The sequence below is a fragment of the Dufourea novaeangliae genome, unplaced genomic scaffold, assembly GCF_001272555.1.
Source record: "Dufourea novaeangliae isolate 0120121106 unplaced genomic scaffold, ASM127255v1 scaffold99, whole genome shotgun sequence".
In the NCBI taxonomy this organism is placed as follows: Eukaryota; Metazoa; Arthropoda; class Insecta; order Hymenoptera; family Halictidae; genus Dufourea; species Dufourea novaeangliae.
The window spans coordinates 1,494,481-1,516,988 of record NW_015373982.1 but is presented as its reverse complement, the minus strand read 5'-3'; the positions used below and the strand labels follow the sequence as shown (position 1 = coordinate 1,516,988).

General features: G+C 42.5%; 6 protein-coding genes across 9 annotated transcripts in view; 1 reads left to right on the top strand and 5 right to left on the bottom strand.

Annotated features, from left to right (window-relative positions):
- Positions 1–6,207, bottom strand: part of LOC107187305 (histone acetyltransferase KAT7) — a 48,009-nt gene extending 41,802 nt beyond the window's left edge. For 2 of the 3 annotated variants that reach the window (XM_015575375.1, XM_015575373.1), the window contains exons 1-9: positions 6,010–6,207; positions 5,432–5,897; positions 5,106–5,351; positions 4,772–5,035; positions 4,508–4,687; positions 3,405–3,762; positions 2,918–3,212; positions 2,600–2,844; positions 2,343–2,529 (exon numbers count right to left, since the gene is read on the bottom strand). In XM_015575375.1, the coding sequence (XP_015430861.1) occupies positions 2,343–2,529; positions 2,600–2,844; positions 2,918–3,212; positions 3,405–3,762; positions 4,508–4,687; positions 4,772–5,035; positions 5,106–5,351; positions 5,432–5,897; positions 6,010–6,027 (2,259 nt within the window). In that variant the 5' untranslated portion in view covers positions 6,028–6,207. The remainder of the gene's footprint in view (positions 1–2,342; positions 2,530–2,599; positions 2,845–2,917; positions 3,213–3,404; positions 3,763–4,507; positions 4,688–4,771; positions 5,036–5,105; positions 5,352–5,431; positions 5,898–6,009) is intronic. The other variant, XM_015575374.1, reaches the window with a different exon arrangement.
- A 408-nt stretch (positions 6,208–6,615) lies between these two features.
- LOC107187233 (endoplasmic reticulum lectin 1) lies at positions 6,616–9,757 on the top strand. Of its 2 annotated transcripts, XM_015575268.1 has the most exons (7): positions 6,616–6,821; positions 6,891–7,064; positions 7,175–7,699; positions 8,110–8,163; positions 8,723–8,884; positions 8,952–9,182; positions 9,251–9,757. In XM_015575268.1, exons 1-7 carry the CDS (start codon positions 6,687–6,689, stop codon positions 9,494–9,496), a joined length of 1,527 nt encoding a protein of 508 aa, XP_015430754.1. In that variant the 5' UTR covers positions 6,616–6,686; the 3' UTR covers positions 9,497–9,757. The 2 variants fall into 2 exon arrangements, with proteins under 2 accessions (XP_015430754.1, XP_015430755.1); XM_015575269.1 differs by lacking the exon at positions 8,110–8,163.
- Positions 9,758–9,903: 146 nt separating this feature from the next.
- LOC107187277 (mitochondrial import receptor subunit TOM40 homolog 2-like) lies at positions 9,904–10,878 on the bottom strand. The gene has a single exon (XM_015575313.1). The coding sequence runs from the start codon at positions 10,876–10,878 to the stop codon at positions 9,904–9,906; it is 975 nt and encodes a 324-aa protein (XP_015430799.1).
- An 827-nt stretch (positions 10,879–11,705) lies between these two features.
- LOC107187152 (intraflagellar transport protein 43 homolog) lies at positions 11,706–12,933 on the bottom strand. Its single transcript, XM_015575160.1, has 6 exons — positions 12,712–12,933; positions 12,395–12,570; positions 12,278–12,307; positions 12,177–12,217; positions 12,012–12,081; positions 11,706–11,928 (listed from the first exon to the last, which is right to left on the bottom strand). The coding sequence occupies exons 1-6, from the start codon at positions 12,748–12,750 to the stop codon at positions 11,706–11,708; spliced, it is 579 nt and encodes a 192-aa protein (XP_015430646.1). The 5' UTR covers positions 12,751–12,933.
- Positions 12,934–13,209: 276 nt separating this feature from the next.
- LOC107187151 (isthmin-2-like) lies at positions 13,210–16,274 on the bottom strand. Its single transcript, XM_015575159.1, has 5 exons — positions 16,194–16,274; positions 15,157–15,483; positions 14,661–15,075; positions 13,871–14,222; positions 13,210–13,349 (listed from the first exon to the last, which is right to left on the bottom strand). Exons 1-5 carry the CDS (start codon positions 16,272–16,274, stop codon positions 13,250–13,252), a joined length of 1,275 nt encoding a protein of 424 aa, XP_015430645.1. The 3' UTR covers positions 13,210–13,249.
- Positions 16,275–21,008: 4,734 nt separating this feature from the next.
- The window catches only part of LOC107187150 (bone morphogenetic protein 2-like), a 2,296-nt gene continuing 796 nt past the window's right edge, over positions 21,009–22,508 (bottom strand). Inside the window, 3 exon segments of the mRNA XM_015575158.1 lie at positions 21,009–22,013; positions 22,298–22,399; positions 22,487–22,508. The exon segment at positions 22,487–22,508 is cut by the window's right edge and continues 18 nt beyond it. Coding sequence (XP_015430644.1) covers positions 21,009–22,013; positions 22,298–22,399; positions 22,487–22,508 — 1,129 coding nt within the window.

Sequence of the window (22,508 nt, the reverse complement as noted above, 5' to 3'; positions counted from 1 at the left end):
TTCGAACGGGGATTCTCCAACGACGGGTTACGAGGTCTTGGTGGATACTGGATGAATGGGATATGAATTATCGTTCCTGATATTTGTAGGGAGTAATGATGCTTCGATCAAGGATTGGGATTACAACGGAAACAGAAGCAGGTCGAATCAGAGATTATAGGATTATCTGTAATAATGCTCTTCAGACCGCCTCCCCTGTTTTCTCGCTTCGATAACACAGACCCAATTAGTAGAATTTGCATTTTGGCGAATAATTGGAACGAGAAGAATTAGATAGTGTTTTCTGTGATAGGGTAGCATAGTTATTATTATTAGGTTAAGTACCAATGTATTCTATTTTTATAATTGTTATATCTCACTATACTCCATTCTGCTTTTTTCCATTTCTACTTCCCTACTCCTAATTATATCTTCATTACACGTATATGTCAACGTAAAGAAGCGAGAATCCTCAACCAACGACCACACAAATCTCTCAACGGAAACTTATAAAAATTAATCAAGTATCAAAAAAGACGAAGAGACCTCAATCACTTCCTAGAAGAGCACACACCCCGAGTTAGCACGTAGACAAAAGAGACGAATAACCATCGAACCACCCCCTGCTCCCTCCCCATAGGATAAGAACGTTTTCTCGAAGGAGAGGCGAGGAAGACAAAGGGAACAGGGGTAAACGTTTGCTCGAGACTGAAGGAAATTTTCGTCACCCCCCCCCCTTCCAACCATCCCGGGAGAGTACGGATTGGCGCGTCTTGCCAGGGTCAGAGGTCGTTGAACGTCGGTAAAGATTTCGACTCCGGGGCGATGCTGGTGTTCCGCAGTAAATAGGCGTGCGTAGAGCTCTCTCCCGGCGCTCTCCCACCGACCTTCTCTGGCCGACGTGCAGACCGGGGAATACTCGGGCGCAGAGGGGTCAGAGACACCCTCTTGGCGATACACACCCTCCTCCGACGTGTAATCCGTGCACGGTACGCCGAATGCCATTACTGGTCGCGGTAAACCGCAAAATAGAAGCAAAAATAACTTGACCACCACCCCCTTCCCCACTTGGGAATATATTAGGTCATCGTGCGAATATGCACAAAGTACTTTGGCCAGTGAAGATTTTAGTAGATCCGCCAGAAAAACGATTTCTTGACTCTGACAAGACGAGGATATTTTCTTTTATGATGATTCTTGGCTGACGAAGGGGTTAAAAAGATACTGGAAAGCAGGGACTTCTACCGAAACGTAAAATACCGGTATTTTCGGTTGTACATGAATCTTCAAAGATTGAAATTTATTTTGAATAAAATTAAATAACATTAATCAATTACGAAATGGAACGTACAGAACGGGGCCCACCAGAGATTATTCTTTTATCGTGCCTTTAGTCAACGAAGTTTGCCATTCACAGCCTAATCGTAAATGTTATGTGGAACTTGAAAGTCTTTCTCTAATTTTCAATGTATGAATATTGAATAAGAGAAGAAAACATGTTCGCCCGTAATGAAGGATTATGAAGAATAAATTGTTAACCCCTAAATGCTCACACAGGTCAGTCATAACTTCTTAAGTTTTTATACCACTACAATACTAGTGATAATGGTCTTCAAAGATGTAAAACTCTTTCTTGAAACATGGATATCTTGTATCGAGTAATGGTGATACAAAGTAATATACAATGGCGATATGGAAAGATGTTTTTGAATGGTTCAATATTAATATTGTCCCTGGATGTCTTGCAGGAGACACCTACAGTGTAAACGTGGGCCTCGTTTACGCAAGTGCTAACTGACACAAGTACATCGGAGGACAGCGTGCACGCACAGTCGCGCACGTACACGCACGTGCTTCGCATTAATATCTCTGTTGGTAGCTTGTCGCAACGAGGTCCGTGCCAATAAGAAACGCCTCGGAAAGCTTTCTTTTATACATCGCTTGATTTTATTTTTTAACGGCGACAGGAATACGATGGTCGACGAAAGTCTGCTCCCAGTGGTTCTACTACATCCCCGCTCTTTAATTTCATAATTACCTCATCGAACAATTAACGGAGAGGAAGCAATACAATTGAACGAAATATAATCTATAAATACACTTTCTAACGAATACGTTGCGACACGTTGGGTTACTTTGTGACTTTAGTATGTAATAAACCGAATCGAAAGTCGGTGGTATTAAAATCAGAGCCACCCGGTTTCAATGACTTGTACGTCGAAACGTACATGATGACCCTGAAGAAAATGGCGAAGGTGGTTCACACAGTAAGTTGGAGTAAAAATAAAGACCATCTCCCTCAGGGTCATCTTGTATATATCGAACATTATTTTTCTTGTATACGAGAAAGGAGAAAGACTCACCTTGCTGAAGTAGCCGACCGTGTGACACCCCTCCGCGTCACCAATCGTCATCACGTAGAAAAGGAAAGGCTCCACGTCGTAGTACAGCGTCTTGTGGTCCAGAAAGAACTTCGCCAGCAGACAAAGGTTCTGACAGTACTGCTTGTAGCGCTTTCCATCGACTTCCCACACGCCTATCTTGTCTTTCCTATATCACAAGACAGATTTATAAGTTTTACGATGCAAGCTTTTCTATATATTTACGTTTATGTACCGACCTGTAGACCTCGTGTCCAGGCGGATGCCTCCACAAGCATTTCTCCCTGTGCCTCCTCAAAACCTGACGACTTTTCGCGTATCGTAAACAATATTCGCATAGATAAAGTTTCGGAGCACGGCTGTACTCCTCGGGATAAGGACTTTGGTACCACACCTCCATCTCCCACTTTCCCATCTCGATAACCCGTGTACCACCACTATTCCTACCTTCGCCATCATAGTCCAGTTCTTTGAATTCTTTTTCCTTCAATAAAGTACACAATATATCTTCACGACACATTGAAGCATAGCGAAACATACACTGACATTCAACTTACGATCTTTTCACTGGCGATCGCTTGGGCCTCCATGAACAATTTCAAATCGTAATCGGGTGTCAGGTTCGTCAATCGCGGTTGACGATCCTTCTCATTTCCTTGGAGTTCACTCCCGCTGTCGCTGTCGTTTCCATCACCGGCACTCCCTTTCCATTTACTTCTTAGCTCTCTTACTTTGAGCTGATAGTTACGCTGCTCCGTCGTCTGGTGTACGCCTTTTGGAGACTTTTTCGCGAGACACGCTACAGCCTTTTTCCGTTCATCCTCGCGCTTTTTTCTGTCTTTATAAAACTCCCTGTATAAAATAGGAAACGTCAAAATGCTTAAACGAACTGTTATGCACGTAAGCTGATGCATCGCGGGTCGGGACCACAATGTAAGTGATCGTTCAAGGTCACTTGATCTTGCGTCAAGCAGAATTCACTCCGAAGTTCCCTTGATCGACCAAAAGTTATGGACTCGCGAAAGTAGGTAAAATGCAACTTACACGCAAGCCTGCGGCGTGGTATTGTGATACAACGGACAAGATTCCAGAGTGAAGTGCAAATCAAGTTTTCCAGAAAGATGACCCCGAGAATCGCATGTCTGCGCTAATGGGCATTCTCTCTCCTTGGTCACGCGTGCACGAGCGTAATTTCCTTGGCCGGATCTTCCGCCGGTGGCATTCGAACTGGCACTGTTCTGAGAGACCCTATTCGTACTGGAAGCGTGTCTGGCTTGGGTGCTAGGCCCGGCCCGTTTGACCGGCGATTTGCTGGTGCTCCTCTTGCTCTCGGCTACTCTCGATAAATCACACCGGATCAGCGGAATTTGCAGGATACGCTTACACGCTACCGTTTCCGTACCTGAGAACCATACTGCCGCCGTAAGCAAAAAGACTGTATCTGCATCTTAGGACACCTTGGACACATGCTTTTTTGTATACGAAATTGTTTGTCCCATCAACCACTGGTTTCCTACGGGCCACATATATATATATATATACATGTCCAATCCATCCATCCAGAACCGCAAATACTGCTTTTTTGTGTTAAGGAGGCAGCATAGAGTCCTAAATCCACCGCCTGCAGAAAGTACGTTCCTACCCGCCTCTTTTCAAGGAAATACTATTCATGCTCTTTTCCACGACTTCTATCTCGCTCAACTAACGAACGTATTTAAAGATACTGACTATGAGAGAACGGTGGTACTACAATTTACTTACAACTTCTAGTCTAATAGGTGTCCTCTTTTTTTTTTTTTTTTTGGAACAAAGCTGATAAGAGGGACTGCACTTTTATTGGAGAAAAAATTATAAAAATTATTTAACTAAAAACCGGTTAGTTCTATCTAAAATCCAAAGCAATTTCATTCAACTCACGAAAATAATTGGAGATACTGAAAAGAAATTTTTGGAGACAACGAAAAGAAACCAGAGGGACCAAACAGAATATAAACATGTGACTGATAATCCGATGGATAGCCAAAATGTTAAAAGATACCACATACAAACAAAAACTCAATTCACAAAGGAATAGGGCCAAGGAGTTGCAGATTAGTGAAGGAATGGTTGCACGCTATGGTATTATAACCTCTACTATATATTCATACCTGCGTCGGATTCTGAATCACTTGCTGCCTTCGCTTGAAGCTGAAGTAATTTGCTGCCTTTACGTGTCTGCAACTTTCGTTTGCCTTTCGTTGTCGTTTTCGACGTCGTGGTCTCCTCGTGCTCGTCAATTTCTTTCTCACTGGCCGATGCATCGGCTTCATCTTCGCTTTTTACTGTACCTAAATAGAAAGACATATTTCCAGAATGATATTTCAATGTTCCATAAAAATACATATATGTAGGATTATTAATTTTGTTCTTACTTTGTCTTTTTGTACACTTCTGTGGTTTCACAGGAGCAACTGCTGCAGAAGGTCGTTTTGGTGGAGCATTAGTTGCAACGCTCACTGTTACACTCGGTTGAGATTCTTTTTTCTGCGCCTGAGGTCGTGGACTCGCTACACTTTCGGATGATTCGGAATCTGTGCTACTGTCTGAGGAAGCAGAAGAGCCTGACCCTGCAGAACAGCTCTTGGAGCTTGCAGAGCTATCCGATTTCTGTGGCTGTACAGCTTTTGTCAATAGACCTAATAAAATCATACTATTATTTTAAGATACTTACTGATGAAATATACCACGTTACCTCATGCTACTCACTGGGTCTGTTCAGAGCAGATGTCTTTTGTTTTGGATCATTTGGTTTTGTTTTGGGTGGCTGATTCTTTGCATACTTGGTAGAGCTATTTGTTGGCTTTAATATAGTAGTCTTCGGAAGAATAGCACTGTCGCTTTCACTACTATTTTCTGGGCTAAAGATACTCTTCTTTTTCAATTTCTTTTGCACAGGTTCAGATGTTGCTTTTATAGATTTATCTGGCCCTTTTCCATTGGCACTTGTAGATGCTATTAAACAGAATATATCTGTTAGTAAATAGAATAAATATATTTTTACCAGATGTCTTTAGAATATATTATATTCTTACTAGCAGCTTTATTAGGTTTGTTACCAACTGGTTTAGGATTTGGTGCATTCTTCTGTTGTGTAGAAGTCAGAGTGGACTTAACAGGCAGTCTTTGCTGTTTAACAACAGGGGCTACTGTGGCAGTAGCTTTAGGTTTGGCTGCTGGTTTTCGCTTTGCTGACTTCACCTTATTAGGTGATTCTTCAGATTCAGAAGAATACACTACAGGTTTAGTCTTTGGCAATATTCTTTCTTTGTTTTTACTTTCACAGGATGGAGCTGAAACTATATCGGCTTTCGACTTGCCATGGCGATTGGTAGCAAATGGTACTTTCTTTTTGGTTCTGTCTGTGTCAGATGCTTTCTGGCTATTAGCAGAGCTACTAGAATTTTCCGAATCAGACGAACTAGATTCACTGCCAGAACTAGAAGAACTGCTGGATGAGGAACCAGAACTCGTTGTTGAAGTAGATTCGGAACTGGTTGTCTACCATTTAACAATTACATTTTATGAGTTAATAACTGAAACTTTTCTTTACAATTTGCTGACTTGAAGCCCATACCGATTTGTTTCTATAACCTAAACAAAGTTTACGTACCTTCCGTTTTGGAGTCATTTCTATGGTGCTATCTTAAGGAAAGGCAAGAACAAATATTGTCTAACATCATGTCTGCAACAATTCTCAGATTTCTCCAAAACATGTATGTTGGAGGAATTATTTACAACCCTTAATTCATTTAAGGCAACAAACTTTTTATCTCACACACTTCTCTGACTTCTTCACTACAAAACACATATCACTTCATGTCTGAAACCTTATGGTGTGAAAATTCTTTCGGTGTCCCGTATTGTTACTAAGATAAACTCCCTAGTTCCTACATTGGTTGCTCTCAGTCTCAGGATCGTACGATTAAATTTAGGGCCCTCGTACCTCATTTTAGGATCCTAACTGATCCTCACTGATCCTACTCTACAGACAAATGAAAGAATGTTAGTTGATCTTAATTTAAAATACGAATTCAGAACCTGATATACGATTACAAATCTTACTTCTAATTCTTTTTCACTGTGTTCTTATATGACAGAGGACAAAGTATAGCAACGATAATCATCCACGTAAATACTCAGTTTACGTGGCCTAAAGTTATTGGATTTCGAACATAATTAGGGTTAGTCGAAGAAAAAATCGTTCGAAAGAGTCCTTACAAACTTGTAGATATTATGGATACATATACTAATTGAATATTTGGCGAACTACTCACGATTGTATAAAAAATGTGGAAATATTATGGGATTTGTAGTTTGCTTTTCATCGTAATCGTTGTCGTACATGGACACGATTTCCGAAGTTTTGATGACACTGTTTTGTTTAAAATCAATTGGCCAGGGAAATCTACTTCCGATTTATTGGTAAGTATAAGCCTGGAAAGTAATTAAAATAGTTTTTTTTAATACACTGGTAGGTTAATTTTTTTGTAGGAGTCCCCTACAAATGTAGAGCCTTACTTTATAACTACAGCAAACAATGAACGATATCAGTGTATGATTCCTGATACTGCAGATCAAGAACCAGATTATTCTGAACCGTATGAAGGAGCAAACCCAATAGAAATTTTATCAGTGTTGTTTACTCACAGTACTTGTTCTTACAAGGTATGAACTCCGAAATTTACTAATAGACTTATAATGTATACTTCTATGCATTGCTGTCAAAACTTGTTGGATTTATTTTTTTTTATATAAGACCAATATAATTTGTACAGGTTGAATCATATTGGACATACGAATTATGCCATGGACGATTTGTACGTCAGTATCATGAAGACAGAGATGGGAAGAAAGTTAAAATACAAGAATATCGTTTAGGTACATTTGATAAACGACAGGAAAAAAAGCTGATGGCAGAGTATTCAGAACGAGATACAAGGCCTAAAAAGAAGGCACATATACCGGTTACAAAAGTTGATGGAATCAATATGCCTTATGTTGAAATTGAGATGGGTGATGGTACAGTTTGTGATTTAACTAATAAGCCACGAAAAATTAAAGTTCGATATGTTTGTTATCAACATGGTAGACATGAATTATTTTCACTGAAAGAACCTTCAAGTTGTGAATATGAAGTTATTGCCCTGTCTCCTTTGCTATGCCTTCATCCTGATTATAAACCGCAAGGGACAGGAGGGAATGAAATCAATTGCTTGCCAGTTGATAATGCACTGAAGAAACCAAGGGCTCTGGTTTCAATGGAAAGAGAAAGTTTGAAACTACGTCATCAAAAAGTGATGGTAAAGCCAGTTTTTCTCCACTGAATGCACTTAATTATTTATTATTTATGATTCTCGTGTTGTGTATATATATATATATAAATAATGTTATTGTCTAAAATAAATATTTTTTCATATATGTATACTTCTTGTGTATAAAAGTTGCAACTTTTATCACTAATTTATACAAGAAATATGCAAGTGCTTATTTAAAGATTGCTCTTAAATATTGTGCAATGCACTTTATCCATATAAAACATTATACCTTACCCAGAAATAGAAAACTGCTTTCATTGATATTGATTTTGTTTTTTTTTTATACACAATTTACATTACGTGTCTATTTAAACCATAAGTTCTTTTTTCAGCCTAGCATTAATTAATTTTGTTTGTTTATCATCCATATACTGAATTCATTATTTGTTGCACAGGATGACAAGCTGCAGAAAGTCTATGCGATCCTACATGTAGATAAGGAGGGCCAGGTCAGAATATTTTGCATCTTTGAAACCAGGCTGAATGCTTGGTGGCTCTTGTCATTCTTCATCATTAATATGTATCTTATTCTGTCCCTTCCTTTTCTACATACATTTGTTTCCTCTGAGACCGCATATCACCTAAGATGGTATTACAATAACAGCACAGACACCATTTATTTACTATTATGTCTATTTTATCACAATTTCCTTTACTTTATTTTATCACGAAACTCACAGTATTTTCAGTGTTTGTCAGTGTCGCTTTTGCACATTGCTTTTAACTATTGAATTCAAACACTTCTTCGATATTTCTATCATATAAACGATACTTTGGCATCGGATGCTAAATAAAGTATATTTTTAAAAATGAATTCGGAATATTGTAATATTAAAAATCAGCAGTTTGTACAATCGTTGCTTGACGTAATACGAAAAGATAATAAATAGTACTCTTGAGCGTTCACATTTCTAACAGTCTTGTTGAGTATAACATTAACATTGTGAAGCTGTTTGTTTAGTGGCTACCGTAATAATAATTTAATCAACATTGACGTGTACATTTCAGGATGGTGAAGCACGCGTTAGAGTTGAAATACATCCGGTCGATGTCATCGATAAGCATAATAATGCTGAAGATTCTATAAATTCAATAATTGAAAAAGGTATAGCCCCGGCCGAAGTAAATGCCGTAAGGAATTTCTTTAGCGGAAAGAATTGCTTACACGGGGTGAGTATCCCGTTTCGCGTTATCTACTTATGTAGTCGCGTGAATAAGATTTCATTCTTGCGAATAGGGCAACGGATGGTGGAAATATGTATTCTGCTACGGACGTTCCGTGATTCAGTATCACATAGAGCGCGACGGCACCAAAACTATAGTGAACCTCGGTAAATTCAACGAGCAGAAACACTTAGATTGGCTAGCCGCGCATCCACATAAAAGACCGGAACTACGGAAACAACTTTCTCATTTTTACAGCGACGGAAGTATTTGCGAGAAGACTGGTAATCCGAGACAAACCGAGGTACAGGGAAGAACGATTTTCATATTTCGAATTCAACAACTCGTAATTACCGAGCAATTAAATTCCAGGTGAAATTGAAATGCGTCGAGGGTCAATCGGTCAGTCCGTCCAGCATTTCTATATTTCTACTTGAACCAAAGACGTGTGAATACGTGCTGGGAGTTGAATCGCCGTTTATTTGTGATATCTTAGAATTCTATGATTCGAACGCATTTCTCAATGTGAAGTACGAAGTAAATTTCGATAAGTTAAAGACAAACATTTTCCACGAGTACGTGGACTTAGACGAAAGGATAGCAAACGAGGACGACTAGTGGTGATACGTTAACAATCGCAGGAAAAAAGTTCCAACGGTAGAAGTGATAGTAACGGATTGCTGGACACTTGCGCATAGTTCTAACCTAACTAAATCGTTTCTCTAGAATTCAATCCTTCTCGGTATACGACCGTCATACATCAAAGGTTTCGTGTGTACAGAATGCACGTTACAACACTAATGCAATCATACAAATTCTATCGACTTGTCGCGCTTTTCACATATTGTTACGAATTCTAATGGTTGTAACGGTACAAAAAGTTTTTTTCTATTCTGTAGGCTTTCGGAAACAAAATAAAGACCTACTTACACTAATTTCCTTGTATCTTCAATGTTTTATCGCGTCGCAGACGACCATATCATGTGCGTTGTATAGTACTCACGTACACTCGACCGTGTACATTATCATTGCCCGATATTGAGACCCACGCCGACGCGAAATTGTTGCTTCCTGTGATTCAAGAGTCCACTGATGACCAACGAGGACTCCGGTATAGGATACAGTCTCTTTTCAAATACGGCGCCAACAGTGGTCTCGGAGTTAACTATACCGCGGAACACGAGGTCTGCATACGGGACATTTAGTTTGTAGACAATAGTGGCGATCGAGTGGTGAGTTCGCAAGTTTGTCTCCAACTCGACGCCAAGCTCCAGTTGCGAACTGGCTTTACGATGATAACACACGTGGAATCCCGCCTCGCCAATCGTGCCGGACAGTGTCGTGTGACCTGTACTGTGTCTGAATGCGGCGCACATTACAGTTTGCTGTCCACCGGGTATTTTCGAGCCTCGAAGACACGCGAGTTCTGCCCCTAAGGTGATCCTGGACGTGATCGATTGTAAGTAATGCAATACCACGGTTCCGTGTTTTTTGGGGAACCTAGGATTGGCCAGGGTAACCGCTATCGTGAAATCGTTCGCGCGATACTCCGCGGTGGAACTCGACGCTTTGCATTTTCCATCGGCGATCTGTGCTGACAGCTTGTATCTGAATCGACATCCTAATGTGTGCATGAACGAGGCGGACAAATTTCCGTTCGGCGTAATTTCACCCACGGCAACGGGGTATTGCTCATTCGGGCCCACCATCTTCGTGCCAACGTACTTCGCGCCAAATTTATAACCGGACGGCGTGACAGAACTCATGGTGATCGAATGCGTCACGCTAAAGTGTTTGTTGAGCACTTTTTTGATTATCAACCGTGCTCCCTCGAAGTTCTGCGGATAAAGGTTCTTCACCGGTTTGTGAAGCTCGTCGAAACTTCCCGGATTCCCGGGTCCTTTGTCTTGTGGCTCCACGCATGGCACGCAGTCTTTCTCGTCCGATACTACGCTTGGGATTGTTTCCTCTTTCTTTGCCGACGCGTGCACCATGCCCATTGCGATGCATTAGTACTTTGAGAGAGCTGGTATGGAAGGGTTTTCGTTCAGGTGTTCTCTAATTTTATCCCTCGCGTACATATACGGACGGAATGCGATTCTTAATTCGTTCGGGTTATCATTTTAAGTCCTCTGCCAGTTTCAAAACGTGAATCGCGCAAGCGTAGTCGAGACTCGAAATATGGATCGACGCGATCCACGCGGCGATTCTTGAAACTTCGGTCTGTAGTACATAACTTGTCCGCTGGATGGTTTCGTCGTTGTTCGAGACGCACAGGCTTCTCGCTAGTGTTCATGGTGTCTATCTTTTGTATATATACGGCCAGCGAAGCAAGTCTCTCGGAAGTGTGTGCTAGTGATGGCACAGCTGAACATTGATCGCTAACGTAGAAATTGTGGCAGATCTGCTCAGTGAGTGTTGTTACGTGGTCGCTTCAAGTAGCTTGTGTTCGGCTCCCGATTGCGCGTTCAGGTTCGTGGTTTGATAAAAACCTCGGATTTCCACGCCTGCACGGTCGAGTCTTCACGTCGCTCCTCGAACTACCGCGATTTCCAAATTGGGGGGCAAATCGAATAGGTCAGACGAGGTTGTAATTTGTCGCTTCCATATACAGGCACTGCAGCACGCAGTATGCCATGTTTTTTTTTTAAATTATTTATTAAAAACAATTTTCGTATAAATTACACAATTTAATAATCCACAATTGAATTTTTTACAAAACAGGAAGTAATTAGTGATGGGTGAAGAAGCGTTATTTTTTTAACGTTCATTTTTAGATATAATTAGTACAATCAACGGAACTTAACGTTAATCGCGCAAAATAAAATCACGTTAAAATCTTCTTTTGCGCCTCGCTGTTTATTTCAGAGGCAACTTGCGTAAACAGAAGATTCCAATTCCACACTTCGTCCGGTTCCTTTGTGAGATTTTCATTGTACAATTTTTTCGCGAGGAGAGACAAATTGACGCCGTTGAGGGAAGTGAACGCGGCATTTTTTACCAAATCTGTGTCGAGTTCCTTATATGCGGTAACTCTATTCACGTTCACTCTGCCAGATAGTTAATAAATTAACGAGTAATTATAAGAATCTGAGAGGAAGCTTAATAACAAAGAACATTTAACGATACATACGCAGGCGTATTGATATCGGATACCGCACAGTCTTCCTGTATTTCATCCAAATCCGGAATAGTCGGAATATCTGCAAATAATATAACATTTATATATTATTCATGTAATCAGAAGTATTTCAATCGATACTCTATCAGTTAAGAATTCCTTATAAAAATTCCTTACCGTCCACGAATTCGTACTTTTCGGTCCCCCGGGAACGTTCTCTAATAAACAATCGATCGGTAATTACACACCTGCTTTCTAATCGTGTACATTATACTTACTGTTCGATAACACTCGCTGCTCCTCGTGATCTGCGGGGCAGAAAAAGAAAGAATATACAAAACTTAATAATTAAATTCCTTGTTTTTAAGAACAGAGGGCGCAACTAAATAACTCACCTGCTGCTTTTCAGATCGTCTCCCCATCCCGTTTTCCTGGTACGCGGAGGTGCAACAGGTGGTTGCGTGAATTTTCTAGAGGACGCCGATACAGGACTTTCTAGAAGATCATCGTCCGACTTGGTATCCTCCTGCGTGACATTTTGGGTTGATCGTCTGCCAAGACGGGGTAAAAGCTGAAAATCATACCGTACAATCTCACACATATACTATAAAAACACATACTGGATGTACCTGTTTTTTAATAATAATTGTTATGTTTCATTGTAAACAACAGAATAGCTAACGAGGGTCACAGGAATGGAAACCCATACTACCTTTTTCGAAGTGATTTCCAAATCCGCGGCCCAGTCCATGGTTTACCTTCTCCAGGTCTTTCTGCAAGAATAATATGGTTCACGCGAAGTGTGTGTTTGCTAGCTAGTAACCATAACAACCAACTGACCGCCCCGCCACGCTATGCGCCGTTGAATCGACTTCGCTGTGCTCGTCTCTTCGGCGTTCCCTCTCCTCTTCTGCATTGGACGAACCGCGAGAAACGTGACTGGAAACATCTCCGGGGGGAACGATGCACGAAAACCGGTTTCAAAGCTTTCGAAGCTATTCGACAATGGCGGGTCTTTTTAAAACTCGCCCGATTATGGTATGTATTCAGGAATCTCATAGGAGGCAGTGTGGGTATGTGTATGCAACTATACACATTCAATTTAATTAAAATTACTACGTTTATTGCCTGTACTGCGCCATACAAAGCTCTTCTAAACGCTTAAATACAACTAAATAAGTATAAATGCAGTGTTCTCTTGCAGATACTCTACATCGTGAACGCTGGTTAAAAACTGGGGAATGTACAAATTAATAGTACTTGGTGTTGTCGATCTGTCGTTGGTACTCTTCGTCGTCGGGATTCGCGTCGCAGCCGTTGTCGTTGTTCGGTGGTCTGACCCCGTTGTACCTACGGAAAACAAATGATTACACAAGTAATACACACGTCAGAATACAGAATCTACGTTACAGATGCACTTCAATGCATTAATCGTCACGGACAAGGCCGTTCCTGGGTTGTTGGCCGCCCGGGTACAAAAACAGTATCGCCGCCCTTATTCACTTAATATTATTTAATCAAGAATTTGATATGCAGTGTTTACTTTTAATAATCTTTATTTCCATAAAATGAAACAAAGATTCTTAAAAAATAAATGGTTTTATTTTATGTTATCATATACTATCTTGAGCTGTCCATAAAGATAGTTTCATTCTTGTATACGAGCACTGTTACAAAAATTCGATATAAAACTAATTTCATTGAATTTTGATCTAAAATTTTTACAGTCATAAAAAGTGGTTTCATTATTATTCTTAGTCAAAATTTCACATATAATAAACGATCTGTCCCTTGGTTTGGCCGCCCAGGGTCACTTTTTGCACTCCCGCCAGGAACGGCCTTGTCCACGGAAGTGTTTCGAATCGAAAAACCTGGAAAAGTCTCCTTTGCATAGCCTCCATGGCAGCACGTCTATCCTCTCGTGCAAGATCGGCGATATTTCCGGACTGACGAAGTTCGGGGTCCCAGCGCCGGAACCACGGGTCAGGAGTCTCCTCCTGCGATCGTAACAGCAGTGCTGGGCGGCCGCACTTCCGCTTTCTTGCGTCAGCAACGAGCGCACGCAGTAGGCCGCGCCGGGCTTGTAAACGTCGAGCCTTTGAGAGCCGCCGCTCACGTCCCGCCACCTGAAATGCCTGGCCAGCCGTTCGTCCCAAATTTTGTCGTCGTAAAAGATGTTGCTCGGGTATTGACAGGGGCAGCCGGGCAACGTGGCCAAACCACCTGTAAAAACGGGAATCAACAGAATTTCGTGGAACCATCGTCGACAATAGATCCCCTTCGGCGGGGTCACTTAAGCGGCGTTTACACCAGGCAACTTTTGGTCGGCCGACCGAGTCGATCGTAAAAACGATTTTTACTCGTTCAACTAAAAGTTGCCCATTGGTCTACTTTGGTTTCAACTGTAGTTGACCGTGTAAACACCGTGAAATCGTAATTGACGGGCGATTGACACAGAACGTTCATAGTTTCATGACATCTCTATAGGACAGACGAGAATGTCTGGGATAGATTGAAATTCACGGAATATAAATAAATTTATAGTCCAAGTGATACATACAAGAATTTAAATTTTAAAAAAACTTAGGAAAGAAGGAGTCGAGTCAAGTCGATCGATTCGGTCGTCGAACCGAAAGTTGCCTAGTGTAAACGCCGCTTTACCTAAGAAAACTTTCTCGAGTTTATCCCGGCTGTTCAACCATTTCTGGCAGGGATCCTCGTTGGTCGCGTTCACGAAATTCAATTCTTTGAAAATATCCCGACCCTCCACAGCGGAGGCGTTCCGCAGGCTTTGGAACAGTTTGCTCAATAGAACGCCGAGGCCCTCGTGGAATGTCACTTGGTCATCGATTGCCATGTAAATGGACGTGGAACGTGTCTCGTCCCCGTAATCGTCGCTACGGTTACGTTTGTCCTTCTTCGACCAGGCGTCGATCCACGATGGCATATTCGTGTCCTCGAATTCGATATCCTCCAAAAGACCCCGTTCATCGTACGACTCTATCAATTCGGATCCTAGTGGATCGTCGACAGCCCCCGAGCCGTTTCTTTCCCCCTTGGTCTCGTTATTCATTTCCTGTGTGAACAATCGACCAATGTATTATTTATCTCCGTTACTCTCTTATAACCGATGTTTACCGATCGTTCGACACATTACCCGCGCTCGATCGATATTTGTTCCGGGAATCGATCGTTCTCCCTCGTGTTGTTCCGACACAGCATTCGTCACGTCCCGATCGTTCTTCGTGTCGTTCTGTCGCGAAGGATACAATTTCGCAACTGTGCCCCGCGAACAGGCCGAACGATTTCTGCAGCGACGTCGTTTCCGGTGTTTCGCGTGTCTCGTGGGCAGCGTTTCCTCTTCGACCTCGTCGTTTCGTTTGCTTCTGAGAGGGATGCTGATCCACGAGGAAGGGAGTAATCTCAAGGCCGATCGGCCCGTAACGATATCGTCCAGATTTCGGCTGGTTTCATCGTCGTCTGGCTGTCAGGACGAATCCAACGACCGAGTTAATTATTTTGTTGGGGAGATGAAAGGGAAAAAATAGAAGACCGAATCGATCGACAGGACACGATTGGTAGAAAAGGAGTGGAGTTCCTGGAGTTAGACGCGATCGTTTCGACGTTTGCGACGAAGGAGGGCAACGGTCGGCGCGAGATCAAAGGGGAGGCCGTGTTTGGCTCGTGGATGAGATACGGGGGATCGACGGAGGAAGAGAAAAGGGACGGTATACACCACGCTGGAATGGAATGGAGCGGGGCAGAATGGGATATACACGCTCGGCGGATTCGAGAGACAGAACGTTTCCACTTCTGGGAAGCGTACGTTGCCGGAGATCGTTTCCCGTTCAATGGCGTAGCAGCCACGTAAAAAGAATTTTCGTTTCCTGTTCGCGTTACAGGAAACGTTTCGCGTGCTCTTAAAACTAGTAACTTAATATCAATTAATTAATATAAATATTATTTCAACCATTTTTAAAGGATTCTATGGAAGTGTAGTATAGTCAACAGTCTTTCTATTATTGGTTTATTCTAGGTACTCAACAATTGGCCTTACAGAAAGAAACCTCCAGTTGGCCCTTCATATTATAGTGACGTAGGCGATCGTTGTTTACACGCGAATGTCACGTGGGCCGAGTGTAAGGCACCTGCATAAACCGTAAAAAAAAAAAACAATAATACGACGATACTCACTTGATTTTTCGAATGGACGACGGAAGTAGCGGAGATCGATGGAAAGACGAGTATCCAGCAGATCAAGGCGAAGGCTCTCATGTTTATCACGAACTATCGTCTCGCACACCGTTTGTCATAATGCTCCCTCGATCCAACGGAGTTCGAGCACATGATATCCCGAATCGTCTCGCTCATAGGCAGCCGGCATTACGTTCGATTTGTCACCGATATCGCGAAATAAATCGGCAGGCTCGATCTTCCCTCCATCCCCTCCGATTGATCCTGCAGAGATGCGCGTTCGTATTCGGTTCGATCGACGGCCGCCACAAGGACGTCACGATGAGTCTTCGAATCGTTTTTAAGTATTACACGCGAGGAGGGATCGGCCGGGAGAGGAGGCTGTGAACGATCGGGCCGTGTCAACCGGACTGTCGATACATACCGTCTATGCCCGGGCGGCGAAGTGAAGACGATAACGTCGGGGCGGAAGAGAGATAACTAACGCCGGGTGGAAGCAACGGCGAGCAAAAAGGAAACCGAAAAAGGAAGACAAGAGATGAAACAACGCCGCCGCCGCGGCGCAAATACACGTAGCCACCACGAGGCGCGCACCGTTCAAAGGCCTGGCACCATATGTATAGTTGTGAACCGGTGAAGTGTTTCTCTGATGCTGCTGCTGTTCCACTATAATGGCCAACGTGCTGGTAGTAGTAGAGAGAAAGAGGAGAGAGACTGTTCGAAGAGGTAGCGCGCCAGATGACAGAACACTACGTCATTGTACCAGACCAGTACAGTTCACGGTGTTAGCGTTAGAGATGGCGTGAACTGCTACTTGTGAATCACGAGTGATTCGATCAAGTTCGTTCCCAATCACGGTGATTTTTCACAGTGATTCGTGATTTTTAAAAACACAAATAGTAATGTGATTGATCGTAAAATCATATTGAATACGTTTTTCTGTTTAAAGATCAAGGACTTACGATCGCAGTGAGCAAATTCACTTGAGATAAAAAAGTCGGAATCACAGTCGTGAATGAAGTTAAATCACGACAGTGATCGTGATTCGGCAATCACTGTGATAAATCACTGGTAGTGATTTTGCACGCCATCTCTAGTTAGGGTTTCTTACTTAGCGGGCAGCTCTCGGGGACTTATCGGTTTTTCCTTTACGAGTACGCAGAATTCTGCTCGTTCTTTCTCTGTTTACTGTTCTCCGTTCCCTCGACGCCGGTCTAGGCCTCCTCTCCTTCGACCCAGCACCCCCTTCCACCGTTCAACATCCATAATAACCCTTCCGGCGCGGCCTGCTCTCGGCTTGACCGCGTTCCTCCCTCGGCCCCTTCCCTTATTTCTCTCGCCCGTTCTGTGTACTTCGGTGAACCGATTTCTGTTTGACCATTTATATTCTTGAATTATTAGATCGATACAAAAGTTCGTACCATTTGACAAAAATTGAAGAAAAATTGTACTTTCTTACATAGGTGCGTTTTCAACGTTCAAATTGCAAATTTTTCAACATTCATTTTTAATTATCAGATACATACAAGTACATGTATTTCCTTGTTTTTATGGAAATCAGAGTCCCGATATAATAATAAAATTTTCTGTTTACAATCCGTAATACGTTACATGATTATTAAGTAAAATAAACAAAGTGACAGTATTAGGAACACTGACAGTAATTGGGACATTTACCATATTTACGCCCTGCATCGACTAGAAAATCTGAAGTGGGTGCAAGGAGTAGTACAATATGGTAGGTGATCGAAATAAATACAGAAAGCTTCTTGGAAAACGGCAACAACAGGACAGAAATGAATTGTCCGAGTTGTATATCGTGCTCGTTACAGTTCCAACCAAGATCAGCGGAGCCGCGGTCTCCTCGATTTCAGAATCTACGAGGCATCCACCCGTTGCGTCTCCGATAATTATGTAAACGAGAATAATAAAGACCTGGCCAATGGCACAGTAAAGGAACCTGTGTATTACGATACCGTGTGTATCTAAATACAGCGGTGGGATGCAATGGAACGCGGTTCCGGTTATTTTTAGCCGGGCATATTCGAAAATACACACGGGGCGGATTAAATATAACCGAGGATGCACGCGCGCGGAATGCAGTACCGATGGGCACGCGAACGGTCACGCTGCTTGGCAAAATATGCTAATTTCCAGTATACAATATATACAGCGGATAAAAAAAAGTATTCGTACACAGTTTGAAACGGAACAACTCTTTCAAAATTGGACCAAGTACTTTGAGTTTCTTTGTGAACAATTAGTGTACTAAATAAGTTAAGAAAATGTTGAAAAAGTTGCAACTGGTCGGAATCGCGAAGAAAATAGTAAAGGTCGTTTTTTGCAACTTTATAATGAAAATTTAACAAATACATTGCTTAGCATTTATGTTAGTTACATGAAGATTCTCGCATCTTTCTGAATACTGTTACAGAAATATATGCTATTAACAAATAAATAACGATTCATATGTATAGGATAGATATATATGAAACTGATTGCGTATAAAATGAACAATGAAAGTCTATTTACACGGCATAAGTAATTTTTAATGAAACCGTGACTTCATCACACTATTGAATTGACATCACGTCAATTTCAAAACACCACACTGTTACTTAGAATATTACGTAATATTCGCATCCTGTCCCATAGAGAATTTATCTTGTCATCGTTACAATTGTCTTCGAGCGTAGGGACGTTACCACCACCCGGGACAATAAATTAATTTATCCTTCCATGTCGCGACACGCGTTAAAGAAGGCGGAAATCGAGGACAACTACGCCGAGGAGCAGAGGATCAAAAACCTAAATTTACCTCTTGGACAAATTGGCCCTCCACCTCCTGGGGGCCTGTGGGGGGAATCGCGTGGGTGGAAATGTATATTCGTGCAACGAGTTTCGAAAGGGAACTAACGAGAAAACAGGAAGACAGCCAACGGGATATCACCTAATCGGTCCCAATTTTCATTCGATTCTTCTACGTCCCCGTTCGTTACGCTCGTTGAGATTGTCACACGAGGCACAGCGGTATACAAATCGTCCAACTGATTTGTTTACCTTCTCTGGTATTCCGAACAGGGATATAAATCGGTATGATTTTGATACCGGTATTATGTTATCAAAGCTACACCGAAACCGATATATTACAGAAAACCGAAATAAATACCGGTATTTATTCGGTTTCTATAAGGGTAGGGCTTATATAGGGTTATATAGGGCGAAGGTTCAACCGGAAATACCGGTATTTACGTTTCGATAGAAGTCCCCGATTCCGAAACACGGTCGATGCCGTGGAAACGAAAATATTCGCGACGATATAAGTACGGGATTACATAGTGTTTCTTCTCAAGAATTTCTCCAAAAATAAAAGTAAAGTTTTGTGATTTCTCATTTCTCGAGGAATGTAAAATAGAAAATAGAAAATTAGAGAATATTTTGATTATAGAAAGTATCGGTATTACAAAGTAAGCACGTAAGAATGTAGCTTTGTAGTACTTTTGTACTTAACCCCTGTGAATTCGCACCAGGAAAAAATTTCAAGGATTCAGTATTTACAGGTATAATGTGACCATATGGATCTCGTTTCATTCCGTTAAATGTGTCTTAAATATGTCTATATCCCCTACAGTGGCCAGGTAGTAAGAGCCCGACGGTCATTTACGCGTTAGTCTTCGAAGAAACGACATCGGGAATGTGCGTTGGTGTGTGCCTACAGTGAATGCTGGAACGAAGTGTGCCTACCACCAGTTAAACACCGGTAGCGATGAAATTCCGCGACTGCCTTTCTGCACTCAAGCGGCGCCAAAGTCATCGTCTGCGTCCAACTGTTACCGTCACGTTTCATTTTATTGGCACGGCTCTGGAAAATTTACGCCACGAATTTCTGTTCGCCAAAACGAAAAACCACGTCGATACATTCACCTGGGTTTCAGTTTAGTCGGATTATTTAAGGATAAATAACGTCAACGTCGAAGGCCATAAATGCGTCACGATCAGAAGATCCAGGATGAAGAATGTAGGGGGGAATCGCATAAATATCCGTTTTATTCCATCGTAATTAAAATATAAATAATTCTAACGTATAAGATACATCTCATTATATACAACAGTTCCGACTAATCTTCCTACGGTTGCTGATTATAGTTAATAATTTAACGAACGATACAGGGTACATTTCGGGACACGCGGTGACGACAACGCGGTACGTATAACCGTGCGCGAATTTAGGAATGTTCTTATGTACAAATTCGGGGGGATGGAAGGGAGGGGGATGATCGATCGAACAACGATCACGAGGCGAATCTCTGGGAATGACTCTCTGTGTACTGACGCGCGAACCTAACGTCAGGTCCAGACACGAGCAAAAATCCCGTCCACGCGCAACAGAAAGGTAGGCTTGTAACTATTTAAAAATTAATATTTTATACGCCCGGTATAAATATATAATTTTCCTTCTTTTTTAACACGGTAATTAATGTTCGGCTGGGCATGATAACAAATAGATATTCCTTCTGATATTTTCCAGAAGACCCATTAAAATCAACTCTTTCAAGAGTGTTCTGCAATCCGCGTGTCTAGACCTGGCTTAATGTTGCTTTTTATATCGATGGCCGCATTCACACACTCTCCATCCTCGTCTCCCATACACGTGGTCCATTCATTCTCTCGATATCATCCTCTACATCTCTGTCGATGACTTCCTCGAACCTCCACGGTTCGCGGCAAACCGCGCGACAGCTTCTTCCGTAAGAATTGCATACTCGCCTCGGTCCCCGTATGGACCCAGCATCCCCCCCCCTCCCCCGTTTCGAATTAACGACACCCGCAACGATCCGCGATCATGTCCTGATAAACTCGAAGGATTACGTTCTCGTTGTCGTCGAAGAACAGAATTGTGGTGCCGAGAAGTTTCGTGGGCACGCAGCAAGGTCTCTCGACGTCCTTGACCAGGCCCATTTTGTGAACGATCCCCTGTATGGTCGCGTGATTCGTCGGCTGTTGGTCCTGGCTCAACGGGGACTCGCAGATACCTTTGCAGTGATACGCGGAGTAACCGAGCGGCGCTATGATCGAGGACGAGAGACCGATCTCGTCGAAATCGACGTAAAGCTCGTGCCTCGAGCACTCCGTGATATTTTGTTGAACCGACGCGTGACTTTTCGTGGATCGTTTCTGGCGACGGTTCTTTATGCGCAATCGGGAGGACGATTTTTGGCGTGCCCTCTCGCCCCATCTACCGCGACGCATCGCTCGTCTGTATATGTCCATCGTTGTGAACTCGGCGTTGTTCGAGAAGAGATTGCTCTCGTGATTCATCATCAGAGCGGAAGCTTCTCGACGACGACGACCGGAAGTTCCGTCAGCTAGACGCTGGTCCCCCGAGGGTGGAACCGAATCTCCCTTCTGTGTTCTCTTCTGTCTTTGAAAGAAATCCGATTTTTCCCCGTCTTGCCATTGCACTTCCTCCGGTTGACCTTTTCCACCGTCCTGCTGTTGCTGTCCCTCTTCCAGGGTCTTGTCGTTGTATTGGTTCTTCAAGTCGATCTTCTCGTCCTCCTCGGCGTAGGACACATCACCCTCGACCTCGTTGTTGTTGCCATAAGCGTAATAACGGGGTACCAGATTTTTATTGCTCTGATGACCCTTCCCATCGTCGTCGAACAACACCAGGATCGGTTGTTTGCTGTGGTGATACTCGTTTCGTCGCGAGAACTCCACGTTCACCTGGTCCTCGAACAGAGTCGAGGCGGTCACCAGAAGTCCGAGGTTCGGCTCGCCGGTCAACCAGCCGAGCACGGCTTGCTTCACGTTGAATATCTGTGATAATAAACGTTCGAATGCTCGATATATAAAGTTATCACTAGAATGCGGACTTTTATGAAAAATAAAAGTTTCTAAAGTAATTTAGAAAAACAAAAGCAATTATAGAAATTTAGTACCCCATTTAAGCACCTTATTGGGTTCAGAATAAAATCGGAAACTCGTTGGATCCGATGAATGTTTTGCTTTTTTATTGTATTTCACAGAATCTTATAGGCTTTAAATTCATAAAATTCCCAGTTATCACTCTGTTTTGTGTTCGATAGCATGAACTAACTTACCTGCCAACCGGACGCGTGCGCCCCGACGTATCTGATGTTCAGGAGTCGATGAAGATCCGGGACGTCCAGGCTTCTCTCGTCCAGAACTTGGTACACTCTTATCTGACGGAGAGAAACGCGTGTTAATCGGGGAACTCGCGAAAAATTCCGAACAGGCTTTAAATTCAATGGTGATGGTCGAACATTTACCAAGTAATAGGGAGAGGCGAGG